The sequence below is a fragment of the Squalius cephalus genome (genome assembly GCF_949319135.1).
Source record: "Squalius cephalus genome assembly, chromosome: 9".
NCBI classification, from domain to species: domain Eukaryota; kingdom Metazoa; phylum Chordata; class Actinopteri; order Cypriniformes; family Leuciscidae; genus Squalius; species Squalius cephalus.
In genome coordinates, this window is record NC_137130.1 from 45,490,836 (window position 1) to 45,515,179 (window position 24,344).

Consider the following 24,344-nt stretch of genomic DNA (forward strand, 5'->3'; position numbering starts at 1 on the left):
GGCCCGCGGGCCAAAACTGGCCCGCCAGTAATATTTTCTGGCCCGCCGGATTATTTTGGAAGTCCTAAATGCTGCACAAAACCTTTCCACTACTTGAGAAAAGCCGTAGCCGCGCGGCGATTTCCCCGCCGCATACTGTGTGAAATGCCCATATAGGGAACCATGAGGCGCGGGATTACATTTTAAAGTAGAACTGTGCGTTCACAGCGGACGCGAATAGCACGACAAATTCGCGCCTGCCGCGTCTAGTTATACGCTTGACCACTTTGTGTCCATTCGCGCGTCAAAAGACGGTAGCGGTCAGAACTCTGGTGTAGCCTACTTTGGACGGAGCCAGCGGTCTGACTGACAATAGCCCACTCCCGACATCTTTTGACAGCGTATCCGCACTTAATTCTGACCATCTGTACACCTCTGAGGAGCTGTTTGGAAACCATTGTCAGTCAACAACATTCTTTTTTTGCAAGGATGTTTGAAATAGTTCGGCAGAAAATAGCCTACTTCATTTGTAGGGCAATATGATTTTCGTTTGTTGCTTAGAAATTTGAGTGATAGACTTTGTCCTATTTAATTTATGTTATTTATATTTCAAAAAAAATTTCTGTGGCATTTTTTTTTCTCTGCTGACAGTAGGCTACAATGTTAAAATAGCCTAATATTTATGCTGACAGTACAATGTTAAAATAGCCTAATATTTATATTGACACTAACACAATTTTTGTATAGCATTTATAATTATTATAGGCAACTTAATCTCCTTCTTTCCGTTAGAGACATTTGAATGTGAGATTCTGGAAACGAGATCTAAATTTTGCGGACCCGTCAGGTCGGGAAATAAAGCGGGTGAACACAGAGTGTATTTTAAGCGGTTGCTGAATAGAACCTTGTGGGAGCGGGACGGAAAAAAAAACAGTCCCGCGCAGACCTCCTTAAACCTTAGGTGTGTATGTGTGTGTCCCGAATAAATAATAATAATAAAAAGGAATAAAAGTCGGACTGTAAGCGAATGAGGCATGATTGCTATTCACACCTAAAATGGCTGTAATCTGTTACCACAATAGTACTTGATCGGTTTAAAATGATTTCCTTGATATATGCCTAGGTGTTAAATTCAAAATTAAAATTTGTCTAATCCAGTAATTCATTTTTTCTATTTTTGATCTGAGCACAATCAGAAAATCAGAAAACCTGTCATTATTAGTTTTTTCATTTTAGTTCAGGAAATAAATAATGGAAAAACAAGTAGTTTTTCATCTTTTTTTTTTTTTTTTTTTGGTTTTAATTTGAAAAAAACGATTGAACGAATGATCCATGGACGGTGACGGACCCATCATATTCCGCGATCATAGGCCTATATAAGAGTATTTAATTTGTATCCATAGACCTACTCTGTGTAGCTGGCCTGCCATCTACTGGCTAAAAAAAATATTGGCCCGCGGCCAAAGTTACTTGCCGACCCCTGCTCTAGACCTTCAGCAAGAGCAGGAGAGGGGGAAAGACTGCAAGTCTCCACTGATATCAGTGTCTCCTGCAGAACAGGAGGAGCACCAAGAGGATTAGCTTTACCTGGAGTCTGCAGAGAAGCTCTAGACCCTCAGCAAGAGCAGGAGAGGGGGAAAGACTGCAAGTCTCCACCGATATCAGTGTCTCCTGTAGAACAGGAGGAGCACCAAGAGGAGCAGCTTTGCCTGGAGTCTGCAGAGAAGCTCTAGACCCTCAGCAAGAGCAGGAGAGGGGGAAAGACTGCAAGTCTCCACCGATATCAGTGTCTCCTGCAGAACAGGAGGAGCACCAAGAGGAGCAGCTTTACCTGGAGTCTGCAGAGAAGCTCTAGACCCTCAGCAAGAGCAGGAGAGGGGGAAAGACTGCAAGTCTCCACTGATATCAGTGTCTCCTGCAGAACAGGAGGAGCACCAAGAGGAGTAGCTTTGCCTGGAGTCTGCAGAGAAGCTCTAGACCTTCAGCAAGAGCAGGAGAGGGGGAAAGACTGCAAGTCTCCACCGATATCAGTGTCTCCTGCAGAACAGGAGGAGCACCAAGAGGAGCAGCTTTACCTGGAGTCTGCAGAGAAGCTCTAGACCTTCAGCAAGAGCAGGAGAGGGGGAAAGACTGCAAGTCTCCACCGATATCAGTGTCTCCTGCAGAACAGGAGGAGCACCAAGAGGAGCAGCTTTACCTGGAGTCTGCAGAGAAGCTCTAGACCCTCAGCAAGAGCAGGAGAGGGGGAAAGACTGCAAGTCTCCACCGATATCAGTGTCTCCTGCAGAACAGGAGGAGCACCAAGAGGAGCAGCTTTACCTGGAGTCTGCAGAGAAGCTCTAGACCTTCAGCAAGAGCAGGAGAGGGGGAAAGACTGCAAGTCTCCACCGATATCAGTGTCTCCTGCAGAACAGGAGGAGCACCAAGAGGATTAGCTTTGCCTGGAGTCTGCAGAGAAGCTCTAGACCTTCAGCAAGAGCAGGAGAGGGGGAAAGACTGCAAGTCTCCACTGATATCAGTGTCTCCTGCAGAACAGGAGGAGCACCAAGAGGAGCAGCTTTGCCTGGAGTCTGCAGAGAAGCTCTAGACCTTCAGCAAGAGCAGGAGAGGGGGAAAGACTGCAAGTCTCCACTGATATCAGTGTCTCCTGCAGAACAGGAGGAGCACCAAGAGGAGCAGCTTTGCCTGGAGTCTGCAGAGAAGCTCTAGACCTTCAGCAAGAGCAGGAGAGGGGGAAAGACTGCAAGTCTCCACTGATATCAGTGTCTCCTGCAGAACAGGAGGAGCACCAAGTGGAACAGCTTTGCCTGGAGTCTGCAGAGAAGCTCTAGACCTTCAGCAAGAGCAGGAGAGGGGGAAAGACTGCAAGTCTCCACTGATATCAGTGTCTCCTGCAGAACAGGAGGAGCACCAAGAGGAGCAGCTTTACCTGGAGTCTGCAGAGAAGCTCTAGACCTTCAGCAAGAGCAGGAGAGGGGGAAAGACTGCAAGTCTCCACTGATATCAGTGTCTCCTGCAGAACAGGAGGAGCACCAAGAGGAGCAGCTTTACCTGGAGTCTGCAGAGAAGCTCTAGACCCTCAGCAAGAGCAGGAGAGGGGGAAAGACTGCAAGTCTCCACTGATATCAGTGTCTCCTGCAGAACAGGAGGAGCACCAAGAGGAGCAGCTTTACCTGGAGTCTGCAGAGAAGCTCTAGACCCTCAGCAAGAGCAGGAGAGGGGGAAAGACTGCAAGTCTCCACCGATATCAGTGTCTCCTGCAGAACAGGAGGAGCACCAAGAGGAGCAGCTTTACCTGGAGTCTGCAGAGAAGCTCTAGACCCTCAGCAAGAGCAGGAGAGGGGGAAAGACTGCAAGTCTCCACTGATATCAGTGTCTCCTGCAGAACAGGAGGAGCACTAAGAGGAGCAGCTTTACCTGGAGTCTGCAGAGAAGCTCTAGACCTTCAGCAAGAGCAGGAGAGGGGGAAAGACTGCAAGTCTCCACCGATATCAGTGTCTCCTGCAGAACAGGAGGAGCACCAAGAGGAGCAGCTTTGCCTGGAGTCTGCAGAGAAGCTCTAGACCCTCAGCAAGAGCAGGAGAGGGGGAAAGACTGCAAGTCTCCACCGATATCAGTGTCTCCTGGAGAACAGGAGGAGCACCAAGTGGAAAGGGGCACAATGTTGACTTTTTAAACACCTGAATTGGGGAGTTTTCAGGACATCAGTAAAAAAAGCTTTATATTCTGTGTGTGTCAAAATGTCCCATTGGCATGTTTGAAAAAAGTCAGAACTTGGAGGTGGTCAGAAATATTTGCGCCAGACTTCAGGGGTGTAATGATTAGTCCACTGAGGGCAAGCTTGTTGAGAACCCAAGTGCAGTTTATTTACCAAATGTGATCAAACATAAAACAAAGGTATGACATGGCATGAACTCAAAACATAACCGTGGACATGACGCTTACCAACAGAGGTTACACAAACAATACTTGACAAGGACACAAGGCAAACATGAGGTGTTAAATACACAAGGACTAATGACTAGACAGGGACACCTGTGAACAATGACAACATGACACATCAGACAAGGGATCACATGACAACAGGAAACATGACAAAGCCATGAGACTTGACCAAAACCAAATGTGATAAGGGATTGCTGGAGACATCTGAGATAAGCCTCCTGTAGAGAAACGTACAGCAGATTTACAGTGGAGACTAATGCCTGTTGATCACTGTGGATCATTTGTTCATTTATTGTGAGAGATTAGGAGGTCTTTTTGATATTATAAAAAGTTGGTTTGACGGTTTTGGTATGACGTTTTTATTAAACTATTTGTTAGGATCAGCAAAGATAGCAATATGGAAAACTAGGAAGAATAAAATATTAGGTACTGGATCAGTTGATGTAGAGATGGGACTGAAAGGGTTGGTTGCTGCTCGTATTAAAATTGAGTTTTCATATTTTAAAATGTTAATAATGTATTAGAATTTTCAATTATTTGGGCTGTGGAAAGAGTTTTGTGTGAAGTTGGAGATGTTGAAATGCTTATTTTAAAGGGCCTCTATTATGCTATTTTAAAGTTTCCTAATGTTGTTGTAGAGTCTCCTACAACAGGTTTACATGCATCAAAGGTAAAAAAAAAACTGTTTAATTTTTGCACATATACAAGTGGACGGGCAATATGCTAATGTTTCGTCTTGACATCACAACGAAACGGCTTATGACTCGTTTGAAAAACAATTAATTTCATTGACTAAGAGTCGACTCTTACTTTTGAAAGATAATAACTTTATATACGGTGCACTTTCAGATTTAAAACTTTGCAGGATGTTTTCATTCACTCAGAGCTGTTACACACTACATGAAAGGTCATTTTCAAAAATCCATAATAGGGGCCCTTTAAATTTTTGAAGTAGATATATTTTTTTCTTTTTAATGGTTTAATTGTTTATTTGTGTTAATTTAGGGTTCTGTATTGGAGTGTAATTTTGATGAAATATTTGTAATATAAAGTTCAGTCTCAGTCTCTCTCTCTCTCTCTCTCTCTCTCTCTCTCTCTCCCCCTCTCTCTCCCTCTAGCCCTAGCCCTAGCCCTAGCTCTAGCTCTCTTACATCTTAAAGGGAAATTTCACCCAGATATGAAAATTGTTGTTCCAAACCGGTGTATTTCTTCCTGTGGAACACAGAAGATATTTTAAAGAATGTTAGTAACCCAACAGTGAATTCCATTGGATGTGCAAAAAAGACATTTCTCGAAATAAAGGCTATTTGTGTGTGTGTGTGTGTGTGTGTGTGTTCTACAGAAGGAAAGTCGTTGAGGTTTGGAGTGACAAGAGGTAATAAGTGACAGAATGATGATTTTTGGGTGAACGATCTCTTTAAATGCAGTTCAGCATTCCAGCACTAATGGTGTCTGTATGTTTTCTTAGATAAACTAAGTTGTGAAGGTTTGCTTCATCATTTGTTCACGTCAGTATATATATGACATGCTATCAGTGTGAATGTTCAGCCAGCAGAAACAATGGATTCTTGTGTGGCCTTTGATATCAGGAATGAACATCTGCCCTCTCACAAAACCCTTGTGTTTTCTTTTCTTCAGTGCGTGACGATTGTTTTTCTTTGTGTGGGCCAATGAGATGCCAGCTTTGCGTGTCACATGACCGGAGCCGCCTCAGACACGCATCAGAGCTTCTGGTGTCGCTGACACACTGAAACCTGTGAAATAACCACACACACACGTTTGCCCAGTGTCTGAGGTTCATCATGTTGTGTGTTTGTTGTGGACCTGCTCTCTCTCACCACACTGTACATGGTTATTTGATGCTCTTTTGGAGAATAGCTTGTTTAAAGTGGCTGGAGTTAAGAAATTCCTTAATTTAATATCACTTCACAAATCTTTTTGATCATAAAGGAATATGATGTGATCTGTGCGTGTACATGTGTGTTTCCATCGCATAAATACAGATTTGTTCATTTATTATCATATGATTGCCAAGCCCCAGAGAACTCTGAGCATGTGACCTCAGCGCACGTCTCTGATTGGCTGAGGGAGTGTGTAACCAGGCAGACTCATGCTCATGTTCACACACACACACACATACATATGCTCTCAAACACAACTCTGACATGTTCAGCTCTGAAGCTCTGATGAGTGTGTGAGAAAACCCTCTTCTCTGATTCTCCTGGTCACTCTCAGGTCTCAATCTCTTCACGCTAGCTCTGTTATTCAGTGCTAATATTCGAGGAAAACACTTATTCCAGGGGTTTGAACCATCATGCAGAAGTTTCTCTAAGAGAACGTAGCTGTTGGTTTCTGCCGAGGGATGTGTCTCGTGTGTCCATGCAGATTTAAAGAGCACTGAAAGATAGAGAAGCATCTCACTGACCTCGAGGGCTGAGGGAATCGCATGTTCACAAGAAACGGCATCAGGGTTTGAAATGAAGCTTTTCAATCAGCGGCCATTTTGAGTTATTGGCCATTCAGGACTTCTACTAGCCAACACAAGAATATCACAATCAACCCTGATCATCAAAGCCACGGTTTAGATTCAGATGCATTTATCATTAGATCTGATTCTGAATCATTGAATGTTGTCTACGACCCTTGCGCTCAAAGGTCAGTGTGCTGAAGCCTCTCCATGTTTAAACCAGCCCGTTCTCCGTCCAGGCATCGGTAATCCCAGTCAAAGTCTTGTGCTGGGAAGACAGTCCTCATGCCCTTCATGTCTGTATATTGAGGGTAAATGTTTCTGAAGGAAAGCATGACGGTTTGGTGTCTATAATCATGCAGTTTTTCACAGGTGAGGACGGGTTGAAAGTGTCTTCTTACTCTCTGTTCAAGTGAGTGTTTAAGGGCTTTAAAAGGACAGTTCAATTCGCCAGCATGTCGTTCCAAACCCATAAGACATCGTTCATCTTTGAGCAAAATTGAAGACATTTTTAATATTGTTTCATCATTTTTGTTCCTCCATTTGAAAGTACATGTAACTGAAATTGTCAAGTTTCAAAGTTCATAAGGACAAAGTAATCGGTTTAATCAAGTCTTCTGAAGAGACACGATCACTTGATCTGATGAGCAGAGTTAATTTAGGCTTTATTGACACACAAACATTGATAAATGCACATCAGTTGTGGTAGATGGAAGCTTGTGTTCTCACGGCTGGCAGATGTTTTAATGAAAGACCTGCTTGATAAACGTGTGGAGAAACTCTCAGAAAAGACTGAAAGCGACCCGTATAACCTACAGTAGGGTCAGTGCCCGGTTGCATAAAGCACCTTAAGTTTTTCCCTTAAGTATGATACTTAAGGGGCGATTTCCCCTTACCTAAGAGAATAACTTAAGGGTGTTGCATATAATCACTTAAACGGTTCTCTTAGGTAAGGGAAACATTTAAGTGTTTCACGACAGCGATCCAGGATTCACGTTATAAAAGTCTGTTGTTGCCATAGATACGCAAAACACTAACACGCCGCGTCGCGTCTAGGACAACTGTATCACACACCGGACGCGCACTTTCTCAGTTTATGGCCAGCATATTGTTATGTTTAAGGACATTATGGAATTAAGATAATGTCTGTACGTTATTATGACTGTACTGTACAATTAAATATAATCGTTGTTGCTATAAGTCTGCAGTCTGAACACTTTACCTCAGAGCGTCCGTTAACTGAATGAATTGAGAATATCACCTGAAAATCCGACACACACTAATTGTAGCCTACATTTATTGAATGGTAGCCGATTTATGCACGTGTAAAACATATCCCACTACTGAAAACTCCCAGTTGCAAAAAAACGCAGTGCTATAAGCAGTTGTAACACCGCAGGTAAAGAGTGTTGCGATGTGTGACATGGTCAAGGTCGCTCTCTGGTTTGTTAGCGATGTATTGCACAAATATTGCGCGTCGATCAAATCGGTATTCTTGCAACAATTTTTCATCGCTAAGATGGTCCATAGGGTTCTCCCTATCCCTAAAAATTCTTCTTGGCACATAATGATCTTCAGCTGGTTCCATAAATTCAGCCATGTCGTCTTATTTTTGTCCGCGTTACTCTTAAGGTTACGATTTCCAAACCTTAAGTTATACTTAGGGAAATGACCGTTAAGGGGTTTTATGCAACACTTAAGGCTTTTTAAGGGATTACTTAAGTGAAAAAGCAGCATTTAAGGGAAATTCTAAATGTTTATGACGTTTCACTTAAAGAAACCCTTAAGTAACACTTAAGGGTTTTTTCCTGCAACACCCTTAGGTTTAAGGGAAACATAAGGGCGAACTTAAGGGAAAATTACACTTAAAGGTGCTTTATGCAACCGGGCACAGAGCCTTTCCACCTTTCATAAGTCTCAGGACACATTATAAAATATTTACAAAATCCACTTTCTGACCCCTTTAAAAAGGTAGTGTAGACAACTGAAACTCTCTTCACATTCTAATAGCAATAATAGAAGTGGTCTAAATATATAAAAAAATAATCACATATATCTTGTGTGGAAGTCTCGGTCCGGTGGGATCTCATGCTTTCAAAGCTAGCTTGCTTTTGCTAGCCTCTCCGATATTGCCTATACCCCTCCTTAACTATATGAGAATGTAGATTTGACTAGAAAAACAGGAAATATGATTCAGTGCATAAACATTAGCAGTATTAGAGAAGTATGAAGAGTTCCTGGTCTGATTGGCGATGGTTGAATAACACATCACAAAACGACACACACAGGGTCAGAAGAGCAAACATGAGTCTTATGAGGAAGTATGAAATCTGCCTTCAGTTTTTTAGGAGACTCAATGCTTTTGTTTAACAGGATTAGTTTTCAAAGATGAATCTATTGTCATTAAGACAAGGCCGCTTTATTTCAATAGCACTTCATACAATACAGATGGTTTTAAAGCAGCTTCACAGTAATAAACAGGAAAATAACTGTTAGGGCCCTATCTTGCACCCAGCGCAATTTACTTTGTACAGCAACGCATGTATCATTCCTATTTTGCACCCACGCACAGTGGACTTTTCCCTCCACAGACGCACGTCGGTAAACTAAGAAATACACTTGTGCTCCCGGGGGCGGTTCAGCGCAAAGAGGAGGCGTGTTCCGGCGCAAACGTTCCCTCATGCTATTTTGCAGGTTTAGAAAACAATTCCGCCACTGACCGAAAAAAACTAGTTTAAAGTCAGTGGCGCGTTGCGCATGTTATTCATATGCTATTTTAAGGGCGCATACTTGGCCATAATCAATGTAGCGTGTGCACAACGCGCATACACTTTGCTTCTCTCATCTACACACAGAAGCAGCAGTTTTAATTTTTGCAAATCATAGCCTACATTATTACGATAGATAGATAGATAGATAGATAGATAGATAGATAGATAGATAGATAGATTTGATTGATTGATTGATTGATTGATTGATTGATTGATTGATAGATAGATAGATAGATAGATAGATAGATAGATAGATAGATAGATTGATTGATTGATTGATTGATTGATTGATTGATTGATTGATAGATAGATAGACGCCGTTATAATAGGAATCCGCTATAGAACAAGCGCGCCTGCTCTTAAAGGGAATGTGAGATGTCGCTCTGATTGGTTTATTTCACGTTACGCCCAAACCACACCTATGAGTAATGAAGCTACTTCAGACCAACCCATTTTAGAGACCCGCCCACAAAGTTACTTGCGTTTTGCGCTTGATACTTGCGTTTCAGATTGTTAAAATAGGGCCCTTAATGTTGTAAACATTGATCTATTATGAAAACAATTTCGCCTGTAAAAGCAGCTGTCATTAAACTCAGTTCAGTTCAAGTTTTATTTAACCCGATACTGCTCATTAAAGGTAATAAAGGGAACAAAGTAATTACAGCCAAAACTTACAAAGCCAAATAGGCATTAAGATTTACAGATAATGTGCAGAAAAGACCAGTTAGAACATTGACGATGGGCTGTTTAATTAACTAGTCAGCACAATCATATCAAACTGCAAATTCTTTTAAAGTGTTTTTGTGTGTGTGTGTGTGTTGATTTTCAGATATCCAGACATATACAATAACATCAATAAACAAACAAACAAACAAACAAACAAACCCAAATCGCTGAAACAACAATCAACACAGTCTACACACTGTTTCCACAGTCTAATCTCACAGATTGAGATCATAGATCACAAGTTAGTTTCTCCAAAGGAAAAAAGGCCGATAACTGAGGTATCCACATGGGAACCGTGCAGACCACCTCAGTAGAATAGTTTTTTTACCCAGATTTAAAAGAATTATGAATAAAGAGAGGTATCTGCATCAAAGTTTTCAGGTATATGGATCAGCAGATAAAAAGGGGATGAATTGAACCGTTTACCAGGTATTTTTCAGAACAGCTGAATGTGCCCTTGTGTCTCTTACATTTAAAACGGAGAATAGAGCAACTAGAGAACATTCAATGGTCAAGTCAAGTCATCTTCATTTATACAGCGCTTTTAGCAATGTAAATTGTTCCAAAGCAGCTTTACAGTGATAATAGGAAATTAAAGGTGCAGTGTGTGATTTTTAGCGGCATCTAGTGGTGAGATTTGCGAATTGCAAACAGTCAGTTACTCACTGCATATCCCTCAAATTGAAAACTCGAATGAGAAGCTACGGTGGCTACGGTGGATCGGAAGATGTCGTCGTCTGAGTCAGCAGAGAGTAGCAAGTCAAGCAATGAGGTTTCTTTATATTATATTTAATATTAAATTATATTTACTTAATTATTCAGTAAAACCACATGTTATTGCGATTTGTTATTTTTACTTGTTCATCATTGTGTTAGTCTTTTATTCACTGGCTTTACCATAGCCTGTTTCCATGCTAGTTAGTGTAAGATAAGAGCTATGGATAAGAGCATCAAAGCAGCAGGTAAGGGGAAATAGCTAACGTTACGATGTCCGAGGTGTCGTTCAGACAGCATGTTTTTTCCACGTTTGCAGAGTCAGGGACAACCTGAGTATTCTGCTGCGTCTTTTTCTGCTGCTTCTCATCCAAGTTAGTGACGAAACGCGCTCTGTAGCGCTGTCTGTTCGCTGTCGGCTGCGGTAGAAACATGACGTCACGATATGTCGACCTTCATAGAAGGGGGTGGCCGCGGTTATGTAGATATAAATGACTAACATAACGGTTCATTAAGTAAGGTCTTTATACACCACTGAAAACATAGTTATGGATCTTATATTGCATTTCTGTCAATAGATCCTCAGAAATATCACACATTGCACCTTTAAAATAACAGAGATTGTTTTGGCTTTACATCAGCTCTACAATAAAGTTATTGTCCAGCTAAAGTTATTTTTGATTGATTCACTTCAGTCGCAACGATCATTAGTTATTAACTTAGGGGCCGCTAACACGTAGGGCTGGGCGATATATCGTATGAGATTGTTATGCGCATCTCGTCAGTAAAGCCGGTTCCTTGATTAGTAGTAAATCGCCATCACCTGCTTTCGGATGGAGCGGCATTTACAACACAGTGCCGTAGTTAACTGACAAGCTGAGCCATATCGCATTAATTATCGAGGACGTATCGCCTGCGATAATTAATGCGATATGGCTCAGCTTGTCAGTGAACTACGGCACTGTGTTGTAAATGCCGCTCCATCTGAAAGCAGGTGATGGCGATTTACTACTAATCAAGGAACCGGCTTTACTGACGAGATGCTCATAACAATCTCATGCGATATATCGCCCAACCCTACTAACACGACACCGTTTTAACAGAAAACTCTTCAGTTCTTTCTGCGCAAACCTCAAAAACCTGTGAGAACGCTGATGGCGCGCACATGCGTATTATGAGTTCAGTCTATAGGGATGCGCGTTTGAATATATGCGCAGGCGTGTAGTCCTTCCCTACAAACCAACCATCAACAAACTACTTGTCTGGCCTTAAAATTTATAATATAGGATTTTTATCGCTTCCACGTAGTCACGCAAACCGAAATTATCCCGACAACGCTTTATCTGTAGAGTGGTAAAGGGAGGGGAGGGAGGCCTTCACAGGGGAGAGACTAGTGACACTTCAGGACTGCGCTGTCGTCTCGTCCAGGCGCAGGTCCTTCATCTGATCTGGAGTGTGTGAGTGTGTCCAGGCGCAGGTCCTTCATCAGATCTGGAGTGTGTGAGTGTGTCCAGGCGCAGGTCCTTCATCAGATCTGGAGTGTGTGAGTGTGTCCAGGCGCAGGTCCCTCGTCAGATCTGGATACGGCCTGGATCCGGCGGACTGCGGTAAACCTCGGGATAAACAGAGAGACTAATATTAGCGTAGTCGCCATTCTTCTTATGATGTAACGAGTAAATCAGGATTTATGGGAAGTGTTCCCGGTTCCGGCTGACCTAATCTATACAGCCTAACATTGAATTATAGAAGTCTATAATGTATTATGTGAATGCTAGGTCAAAGAGATGTGTCTTTAATCTAGCTTTGAACTGACAGAGTGTGTCTGCTTCCCGGACAATGTTAGGAAGACTGTTACAAAGTTTTGGTGCTAAATAGGAAAAGGATCTACCGCCAGCAGTCGATTTTGATATTCTAGGTATTATCAACTGGCCGGAATTTTGAGATCGCAATAGACGTGAAGGACTATAATGCGTTAAGAGCTCGCTCAAGTACTGCGGAGCTAAACCATTTAGTGCTTTGTAAGTAATCAGCAATATTTTAAAATTTATACGATGTTTAATAGGGAGCCAATGCAGTGTTGACAGAACCGGGCTAATATGGTCATACTTCCTGGTTCTGGTAAGAACTCGAGCTGCTGCGTTTTGAACCAGCTGTAGTTTGTTTATTAAGCGTGCAGGGCAACCACCCAGTAGAGCATTACAATAATCTAGCCTTGAGCTCATGAACGCATGAACTAATTGTGCCGCATTTGTCAATGAGAGCATATGACGTATTTTAGATATATTTTTAAAATGGAAAAAAGCGGTTTTACAGATACTAGACACGTGACTTTCAAATGAAAGATTGGTATCAAAGAGCACACCCAGGTTCCTAACCGACGACGAAGACTTAACAGAGCAGCCATCAAGTGTTAGACAGTATTCTAGATTATTACATGAGGAGGTTTTTTGTCCAATAATTAGAATCTCTGTTTTTTCAGGATTAAGTAGGAAATTACGAGTCATCCAGTTTTTTATATCAGCTATGCATTCCGTTAATTTTGTGAATTGGTAAGTTTCTTCAGGGCGTGAAGAAATATAGAGCTGAGTATCATCGGCATAACAGTGGAAGCTAATTCCATGTTTCCTAATGATATCTCCTAATGGTAGCATGTACAGAGTGAACAGCAACGGTCCTAGTACTGAGCCTTGTGGTACGCCATACTGAACTTGTAATCAATGAGACATCTCTTAATTTCAGTAAATGAAGACTACAAACTGATAACGGTCAGATAAGTACGAGTTAAACCATGCTAATGCAATTCCAATAATGCCAACATAATTTTCGAGTCTATTTAAAATGGAGGCAAACAGTTGTAAAGGAAATCCTGTGAAAAAAAAATTATAGAAAAATTGACGTACACTTTGGAAAAATTGCATTACAAATCTTAGTCTGAGATCGCAGATGATTCCTTCAGATCCCGTTCCCACAGTGGCTTCAGAGAATCAGAATACAGCAATAACACACACAACTGAAATAATCCCTTTGAGATATTCAGCTGAAATCATAAGTTTAAGCAGAGTTAAAAGAGACTCTGTTTGGTATTTCAATAGATCAATTGGGAAAATGTTAAACTCTACTCTGAATTTGTTCAAATGACTTCAGAATTTGTTCAGAAGAATTCAGAAATCATGAAGCCTGAGAAATCAGACAAACCCTTGGACCTCCAACAGACAGATTCCCCTGATCCGAGGCAGAAAATCAGGATTCAAAGCCAGGGGAGAGTGAGCAGACATAACTTGAGGAATATTAAAACGGTAAATGTATTATAAATTGTTGCATTATCAATGAGGGAATTGATGTGGTCTATATTGTTGCTCAACAAGAGGGACTCTAGTCTTCTGGGGTAACGAGAGATTCGAGGTCAATCCATAATCTCTGTTGCTTATTCCAGATATGAGATGTGTGAGAATTAAATTATTTAAAAAGGCTGGGATCAAATAACATGGAAGATTCTGAAACCGATCATTTAATGGAGGGAGAATATTAATTTTTATAACGTTGACTCTCCCAAGAAGGGAAGTCAGCAAACCGGTCCACTTTTTCAAATCGTTTTTAATTGTTTGAATTAGAGGAGAATAATTGGTCTCAAATAAGTTATTCAAATCAGCAATGATGATAATCTCTACACATCGTCCCTGGCCACTGTACCCACATCACTTGAGATCCAGATTCCATTGGTTGAACTTCAGATGACGCTGCGTCATGATTGCCACGCGTCGATTGCTGAAGTCCTATAGCTAAAAAAGCATGTCTTGTCACTCCGTGAGGATATTCTCAGGATCTACGTTTCATGTTGTGTTTAGGCTCATTGGAATCGAGACAACCTGCTCTAAATAAAGATGTGTGATTTGCTTTGGTTTACTAATGTTTAGCAAAGTTATATAGCAAAATGTAACGCAAAAGCCTCATCTGTGTACTGTTGTCATGTGCATTGGCAGCGATCTTTCATACAAATACTTGGTCTAGTTGGGTCACAAACTGAAACAAATATGCTTTTTGTATTCTGCTAGTTGAGACCATTTCAACGATGTATGACACAAGATGATCTGTTATGCATGATGCTTTTTAAGATCACATTTTCAAGTAAAGCTGTATTTTTTTCCACTATGAAAATGGCACACATGCAATATTTCAGCAAATTTAAAAGCACTTGTTAAGAATTGGTTATTTTCTGTATTCACTGTAAAGCCAAGTTTCTAAGCTTTAAAATGACACCTATTTGTCATCTCATCAAGCAAGTGGTGAGGAAGTTACAGAACTCTGACTCTGGTGCCCCTTCGGCTCGTACCGGGCCGCTCCGGGTTTAAAAAAGGAACCCCGGGTATTAAGACTATAGTGTAAATGATGTCTCTTACTGAAATATGTAGTAGTAAACCCATGAAAGATTTATGTTGTTTAATAAATCCATATCGTTTCATACATACTTTGGACAATGGGGGGTGCCATTATTTTAGGTATTATAGACTTCAACTCCTACCAGAGAGGAGTTAGTGACTCTAATAGACTTCAGCTCCTACCAGAGAGGAGTTAGTGACTCTGATAGACTTCAGCTCCAACCAGAGAGGAGTTAGCGACTCTGATAGACTTCAGCTCCTACCAGAGAGGAGTTAGTGACTCTGATAGACTTCAGCTCCTACCAGAGAGGAGTTAGTGACTCTGATAGACTTCAGCTCCAACCAGAGAGGAGTTAGCGACTCTGATAGACTTCAGCTCCTACCAGAGAGGAGTTAGTGACTCTGATAGACTTCAGCTCCTACCAGAGAGGAGTTAGTGACTCTGATAGACTTCAGCTCCAACCAGAGAGGAGTTAGTGACTCTGATAGACTTCAGCTCCTACCAGAGAGGAGTTAGTGACTCTGATAGACTTCAGCTCCAACCAGAGAGGAGTTAGTGACTCTGATAGACTTCAGCTCCAACCAGAGAGGAGTTAGTGACTCTGATAGACTTCAGCTCCTACCAGAGAGGAGTTAGTGACTCTAATAGACTTCAGCTCCTACCAGAGAGGAGTTAGTGACTCTGATAGACTTCAGCTCCAACCAGAGAGGAGTTAGTGACTCTGATAGACTTCAGCTCCAACCAGAGAGGAGTTAGTGACTCTGATAGACTTCAGCTCCAACCAGAGAGGAGTTAGTGACTCTGATAGACTTCAGCTCCAACCAGAGAGGAGTTAGTGACTCTGATAGACTTCAGCTCCTACCAGAGAGGAGTTAGTGACTCTGATAGACTTCAGCTCCAACCAGAGAGGAGTTAGTGACTCTAATAGACTTCAGCTCCAACCAGAGAGGAGTTAGTGACTCTGATAGACTTCAGCTCCTACCAGAGAGGAGTTAGTGACTCTAATAGACTTCAGCTCCAACCAGAGAGGAGTTAGTGACTCTGATAGACTTCAGCTCCTACCAGAGAGGAGTTAGTGACTCTGATAGACTTCAGCTCCTACCAGAGAGGAGTTAGTGACTCTGATAGACTTCAGCTCCAACCAGAGAGGAGTTAGTGATTCTAATAGACTTCAGCTCCAACCAGAGAGGAGTTAGTGACTCTAATAGACTTCAGCTCCTACCAGAGAGGAGTTAGTGACTCTGATAGACTTCAGCTCCAACCAGAGAGGAGTTAGTGACTCTGATAGACTTCAGCTCCTACCAGAGAGGAGTTAGTGACTCTGATAGACTTCAGCTCCTACCAGAGAGGAGTTAGTGACTCTGATAGACTTCAGCTCCAACCAGAGAGGAGTTAGTGACTCTGATAGACTTCAGCTCCTACCAGGCATTCTGGGTATGAAGTTGCCTGAAGCCAAGGGTCTGTCCATCTAAACTTCTCTTGAACACTTGACGGTGTGAAACGGTGTTTCCTCCGAGGGGAAGTGCTTAGGGAAGACAGCTAGTGTTCGTTTAGGAGGAAGTGGGACACAGTCCATCACAATCATTAGTCCTCCATTTACAGTGAATTCAGTGGAGAATCATTTCACATCAGCCCTGCTTTTCATCCATGTTAACCCTTATGTGCTGTTGGGGATGTTTTCATCCACTATGGGGTATTTTTGAGTCTAAATTTGGCCATAACTTTTTCTGTGTTTCAGCAAATGGAATGATTTTTGGTGACAAATCTTATTTTGACACATATTTTGGGAAAATGCTTTGAAATTTTTCAAAAACTCAACAGTACACTGTGGGCAAATTTACTACCCTTTCGTTATGTTTGTGGCTGAAAACAGCCACTACTTTAAACTGCTGTAAAAATTTATCAGATAAATATTTTTTTCAAATTTTTTTGCATAAATCTATTAATCAACCTCAGTCCTGCTCAAAAATACTAAATGTTTAAAAAAAAATCAGGATTTTAACTCTTTAATTGCCAAATTTGTAAATGATGTCACTGATTTGGGAAAAAAACACACACAAAATGACTCATTTTCAATATAAAATGTGATTGTGGACTGGATTTTTTTTTACCTTTTATCACAGTCTTGGACATGTCAAAGATTAGAAACAACATTGGTTTTGATGCATTGTTAGTTTTTGTGCAGCATCAGATTTTAACTTTTTCTCCCTCATTTACTGTTCGTGGCTGTTTTTGCCCCATTGACTTCCATTATAACCACATTTTTTGATTGCAAAGCCATGACACCATATAATCATGCATTTTTGATTGTTGGTGGTTTTCCCTGTTGGGAAGAGGTAAAATTTGTCATTTTTACTGTTGATAACCGGGTGGCACCATTAACCCTTTAGATAGGCCTGTGCCAAAAAAAAGCTTAGTTTCTGGCTTTTACATGGAGTTATATGGAGTATAACAGCATAATAATGTGTGTGTGTGTGTGTGTGTGTGTGTGTGTGTGTGTGTGTGTGTGTGTGTGAACTCACCTTGATGCGTCTGAGAAAATCAAAATATGCACCTCAGCTCTCAGAACTGCATGGAGTAAACAAAAACAAAGTAAGTGTATTTATGCACCTGCTGCCTTTTGATGGTGAGAAATGCAGACTAAACAAAAACAAAGCAAGTGGATTTAAACGCGTGCATGCAAGCCTGCTGGTCATTTGATGGTGAGAAGAGCAGCAAGCAACATGAGAAAGGGCTTGACTTGTAGTGAAGTTTTAGAGATGATTATGCAGCCTGACCCCTCCAGCGAGCTGCAGGATGTATCGTCTTCCCCCTCTGACACCACAGACTCAGGAGAGTCAGATCCTGATTTGGATGTGGCACCCTCATCATCCTCTCTAGCTTCCACTGAAGGCGAGGAGGATTCGGAGGATCCTGGATCTGGGTGGATTGGGAGAAACGGCGAAGTGTGGTTTTCCACCAACGCGGAGACAACTCCCTTTCTTCAGCCTGCCAGAGGCGTGACTCCAGGGCCGACGCGCTATGCCTTCGCAAGGGTCCAGAACATGGATTCCGTGTTCAATCTGTTTTTTACGGAGGAGATGATTGACCTCATTGTCAGCATGACTTGCGTCAACACATACATGTTTGTACAGTCATACAAACATGTATGACTATGCCTTGTGATGGCATAGCGCGTCGGCCCTGGAGTCACGCCACTGGCAGGCTGAAGAAAGAGAGTTGTCTCCGCGTTAGTGGAAAACAACACTTCGCCGTTTCTCCCAATCTACCCAGATCCAGGATCCTCCGAATCCTCCTCGCCTTCAGTGGAAGCTAGAGTGGATGATGAGGGTGCCACATCCAAATCAGGATCTGACTCTCCTGAGTCTGTGGTGTCAGAGGGAGAAGACGATACATCCTGCAGCTCGCTGGAGGGGTCAGGCTGCATAATCATCTCTAAAACTTCACTACAAGTCAAGCCCTTTCTCATGTTGCTTGCTGCTCTTCTCACCATCAAATGACCAGCAGGCTTGCATGCACGCGTTTAAATCCACTTGCTTTGTTTTTGTTTAGTCTGCATTTCTCACCATCAAAAGGCAGCAGGTGCATAAATACACTTACTTTGTTTTTGTTTACTCCATGCAGTTCTGAGAGCTGAGGTGCATATTTTGATTTTCTCAGACGCATCAAGGTGAGTTCACACACACACACACACACACACACACACACACACACACACACACACACACACACACACACACACACACACACACACACACACACACACACACACACACACAATCACACACTTTATTATGCTGTTATACTCCATATAACTCCATGTAAAAGCCAGAAACTAAGCTTTTTTTGGCACAGGCCTATCTAAAGGGTTAATGGTGCCACCCGGTTATCAACAGTAAAAATTACAAATTTTACCTCTTCCCAACAGGGAAAACCACCAACAATCAAAAATGCATGATTATATGGTGTCATGGCTTTGCAATCAAAAAATGTGGTTATAATGGAAGTCAATGGGGCAAAAACAGCCACAAACAGTAAATGAGGGAGAAAAAGTTAAAATCTGATGCTGCACAAAAACTAACAATGCATCAAAACCAATGTTGTTTCTAATCTTTGACATGTCCAAGACTGTGATAAAAGGTAAAAAAAAATCCAGTCCACAATCACATTTTATATTGAAAATGAGTAATTTTGTGTTTTTTTTTCCCCCCAAATCAGTGACATCATTTACGAATTTGGCAATTAAAGAGTTAAAATCCTGAATTTTTTTTAAACATTTAATATTTTTGAGCAGGACTGAGGTTGATTAATAGATTAATGCAAAAAAAATTGAAAAAAATATTTATCTGATACATTTTTACAGCAGTTTAAAGTAGTGGCTGTTTTCAGCCACAAACATAACGAAAGGATGTAAATTCTAACAATGCACAAGGGTTAATGTTCATGTTATTGGATTGTGAAGTAACGCTTCCGGTGCAGATTTTTGTCCACCAATTTTAGCCTGTTTTTACTTCAAGTGGCTGAAATTTCGTTGCTTACAGCGCTATTGAAGTGCATGAACATACACACCTCATTGTTTTGTGTTCCTTCTGACAATCGTTGCTGCATCTTACTAATTTCCTCTGTGTTTCCCTTCAGGGTCGACATGTCAAAACCGGACAGCTGGCAGCCATCAAAGTCATGGACGTGACTGAAGTAAGTCTGAACACAATCTATTAGATCACAAGAAAGGAATCAGCCTGGTTTGATATGCAAAGTTGAAGTTTATTTACTTTTCTGCTTAGCAATATTACGATTGAATTAATGCATTAAAGGACAAGTTCGGTATTTTACACTTAAAGCCCTGTTTACAGATCGTTTCTGATGAAATAGAACGGTTAAGATTAAAATTTGGACACATGCTGCTGTCCTGAGAATTTTAGGTTTATTTCGCTTTCCCCCCCACCTACAGAATGGCAGCCTATGGGCACTGGAACACTCCTTCCTAAAACGCATTAAACTTTCGATTACAAAGACGTGAAACTCACCGAGTGGTCAGGGGTGTTCACTGATATGCTCACACAAAAATCGCTGCAAAAGATGCTTTCCAACAGGTTTTATCGTAGTTTTTGTCCAACTCCATTGCTTTGCATTGAATGTGCAGTGTGAGGTACGGTATTACTCCGCCGCTTCTTCTTCTGCTTCTTCTGTGTATTCAATGAAATGCCAGTGGTTTGCTTTCAATTGGCAAAGGTGCATTATCGCCACCAACTGGGCTGGAGTGTCTATTATTCAAGCTCTCAACGGAAGAATCTACGGGTGTGAGACGTTTGGAAAAATAGATCCACAGTTTTACAACGAATGGTAAAACACCTGTTGGAAAGCATCTTTTGCTGCGATTTTTTGTGTGAGCATATCAGTGAACACCCCTGACCACTCGGTGAGTTTCACGTCTTTGTAAACGAAAGTTTAATGCGTTTTATGAAGGATTGTTCCAGTGCCCATAAGCTGCCATTGTGTAGGTGGGGGGGGGGGAGCGAAATAAACCTAAAATTCTCGGGCCAGCAGCATGTGTCCAAATGTTAATCTTAACCGTTCTATTTCATCAGAAACGATCTGTAAACAGGGCTTTAAGTGTAAAATACCGAACTTGTCCTTTAAGTACATCAGAAAGTAAAACTACCCATAAAAGCATAAAAACAGATATACCAAATCGAAATAGACAAAACATGCTCAGGAGTACAATAACAACACAACACCAAGTGCGTGCCTTTTCATTATACAGTCTAATAGAAAGAGGAATGGTAGATCCTTTAATCGAGCTCAGATTATTTTGCTTTCTAAGAAGCCAAGCAGTTTTTTCATCGCTAGTTCGTGAGAAGAGAAACCAACCTACCATATTTGTATTTGTTGTAAGATGACAATGCAGTGAATACTTTGTTCTTTTGCTAGTTTTTCATGTCTTTCCAGATGTGTACATTTTGTGAAAAGCAAAAATGTGAGTCTGCACAAAACTCACTGCATTGATAAAGTGTTATTATACTATTATAATAGTTATACTAGTGTTATTTGCCAAGTGTCAAAAATAAAACTTTTTACTCCTGGATTAAATGTTGTCAAAAGTGTAGAGGGATTTGGTCTGTAATCTCTAGTGTTAAAAACAGACTAGATCATTATATGAACAAATTATTCAATTACCCCATTCCTAGCCATCTCTAGCAAACATATGATTAATATTATTCATTATTCATGTAGGATTATTCATAATTCATAAGAGCAGAGATTTGTGCTCGTGATGTTTGTCAGTATAACAGTGGCGTACGCTGACGTCTGTAAGGCTCAGTTATCTCGTTCATCACGACACACACACACACACACACACACACACACACACACACACACACACATCAGCTTTCTGTCCTCCTTTACTCGCCGTGACTGACTGCCTTCAGAATATAGTTTGAGAAATGACTCATGATCTGTGTTTTTTTTTTTTGCTCAGTTATGGTTATTTATTATAGAGAAAATCTGTCTATATTTTTTTCATTATAGAAGGTAAGAATTTATTTAAAAATAAAGAAACCTTGCGGAACCCTTCATAGCTTTCTATATTAGCGAAGCGTGTGAGACGATTGGGGTTTATTTCTTGTCGCGTTGATTCACACCAACCAAGTTTTATCAATTGTCATTTAAAAATCCATATAGACACTGAGAATTACTACACAACTGTATTCATGAAGCTTCCCGTGTGTGTGTTCAGGATGAAGAAGAGGAGATTAAGCTGGAGATTAACATGCTGAAGAAATACTCTCATCACAGAAACATTGCCACATATTACGGAGCGTTCATTAAGAAGAGTCCTCCAGGACACGACGACCAGCTGTGGGTTAGTGACACTCTCTAACACACACACACACACTCATACTCGAGAAACACTGCATACACACACACACACACACACACACACACACACACACACACACACACACACACACACACACACACTCACTCATACTCGAGAAACACTGCATACACACACACACACACACACACACACACACACACACTCACTCATACTCGAGAAACACTGCATACACACACACACACACACACACACACACACACACACACACACACTCACTCATACTCGAGAAACACTGCATACACACACACACACACACACACACACACACACACACACACACGCACACACACACACACACACACACTCATACTCGAGAAACACTGCATACACACACACACACACACACACACACACACACACACACACACACACACACACTCATACTCAAGAAACACTGCATACACCACACACACGCTCATACTTGAGAGAAACGCTGTATACACACACACTCACACACATACGCACAATACTGAATACTGTACTTTTGAAAATGGCCACTACTGTAATGGGCGGAGTCTTAAAGTAAGATGTTGAATGTGATCAGCATAAAGAGAGTAATCAGGTGTACTAAGTATAATTTTTCTAGATCAGATTGTTCAAAAGTTATAACCGTTTCAAATGTGAATTTTTGGACTGCTGGTGGCATTATAGAGTTGGTCCTAGGGACCCCAAAGTTGGCCAGCATTCTATTCATTACCATAACAAGTGTGCCAATTTTCATAATTTTCTCATGTTCCGTTCACAGGGCTGCCATAGACTCCCATTCGGGAAGAATAATAAATGTAACAATTCCAATAGGGGCTACAGCACCTTCAGGGTGTGGCCCCTAAAAACATTATCGAACTCAAATATTATAATTATTTAATTTAAATAAAACATTTTGGTCATTTTTAACCTATATGCGTACAGTACCAGAGGGTTAAATCTGTCATTTTTTGGAATCAATTGTAAAGAAAGCAATTTTAGTTTATCCAGTAAAATGCCAGTTGGATCTTAATGTATTCTTTGTGGATTCTTACTTGATTCCTATGGGTTCAGTTATAATTAAAATCTCCTTCAAGATATTTTTCATCATAAATAAAGTCTTAAAATGCAGATGGCTGCTTCACATGTTAACACTAAATGCCAAATTCATCTTTGATAAAGTTAAACCTAGAGACTTCATTCCCATTACCTTTGGTGATGAGAGAAGAACCTGACAGTTCCCAGAAATCACTCTGCACAGATCCAGATCCAGACTCTGAGGCCTCGATGTTCTTGAGAGGTCTGGAGACAAGTACATGTACAGTCTGCTTTATTACTCTAGGGGTTCAAATAAAAGCTTAAAGTAGGTTTCTTTATTTGCCGCTGTTTGCTGAGATGTTATCAGTAAATGATGTATGTGCAGTAAATCTGTGTCTGTTGTTTGTGTAGCTAGTGATGGAGTTTTGTGGAGCTGGCTCAATAACAGACCTTGTGAAAAACACGAAAGGAAACACACTGAAAGAAGACTGGATCGCGTACATCTCCAGAGAAATTCTCAGGGTATGAAGCGCATGTTGACACTAACATGACAGTGGATCTGTGTGTTTGGAGCCGCTGATTGAGTTCTCTCCTCCCCTCCTCCTTCTCTTCTCTCCTCTCCTCCTCCCCTCCTCCCCTCCTCCCCGTCTCCCCCTCCTCTTCTCCCCTCTTCTCCCCTCTTCTCCTCTCCTCGCCTCGTCTCTCCTCCTCTCCTGTCTCCACCTCTTCTCTCCTCTCCTATTCCTCTCTTCTCCTCTCCTTCTCTCCTCACCTCTACTCCTCTCATCGCCCCTCCTCTCCTATCCCTCTCTTCTGCTATCCCCCTCTTCTCCTCGTCTCTCCTCCCCTCCTCTATCTATCCCCCCTCATCTCCCCTCCTCTCCTCTCCCCTCCTCTCCTCTCCTCTACCCTCCTCTCCTCTCCTCTCCACTCTCCCCTCCTCTCCTCCTCCTCGCCTCTCCCCTCCTCTCTTCTCCTCTCCTCTCCTCTCTCCTCCTCTCTTCTCCTCTCCTCTCCTCTCCTATCCCCCTCTTCTCCTCGTCTCTCCTCCCCTCCTCTCCTATCTATCCCCCCTCCTCTCCCCTCCTATACCCCTCCCCTCCTCTCCTCTACTTCCCCTCCTCTCCCTCCCCTCCTCTCCTCTACTTCCCCTCCTCTCCCTCCCCTCCTCTCCTCTACTTCCCCTCCTCTCCCTCCTCTCCTCCTCTCCTCTCCACTCTCCTCTCCTCTTCCCTCCTCTCCTCCTCCTCTCCTCCTCCTCTCCCCTCTCTTCTCTCCTCTCCTCTCCTCTCCTCTCTTCTCCTCTCCTCTCTCCTCCTCTCCTCTCCCCTCCTCTCTCCGCCTCTTCTCTCCTCTCCCCTCCTCTCCTATTCCCCTCCCCTATCCCCTCTCCTCTCTCCTCCTCTCCTCCTCTCCTCCTCCTCTCCCCTCTCCTCTCCTCTCCCCTCCTTTCCTCTCC

General features: G+C 41.9%; 1 protein-coding gene across 2 annotated transcripts in view; it reads left to right on the top strand.

The window, feature by feature from the left end:
• The window catches only part of LOC307165007 (mitogen-activated protein kinase kinase kinase kinase 4-like), a 115,309-nt gene that overhangs the window by 13,208 nt on the left and 77,757 nt on the right, over positions 1-24,344 (top strand). For both annotated transcript variants that reach the window (XM_079882252.1, XM_079882253.1), the window contains exons 3-5: positions 19,618-19,674; positions 21,719-21,844; positions 23,297-23,407. In XM_079882252.1, coding sequence (XP_079738378.1) covers positions 19,618-19,674; positions 21,719-21,844; positions 23,297-23,407 — 294 coding nt within the window. The remainder of the gene's footprint in view (positions 1-19,617; positions 19,675-21,718; positions 21,845-23,296; positions 23,408-24,344) is intronic.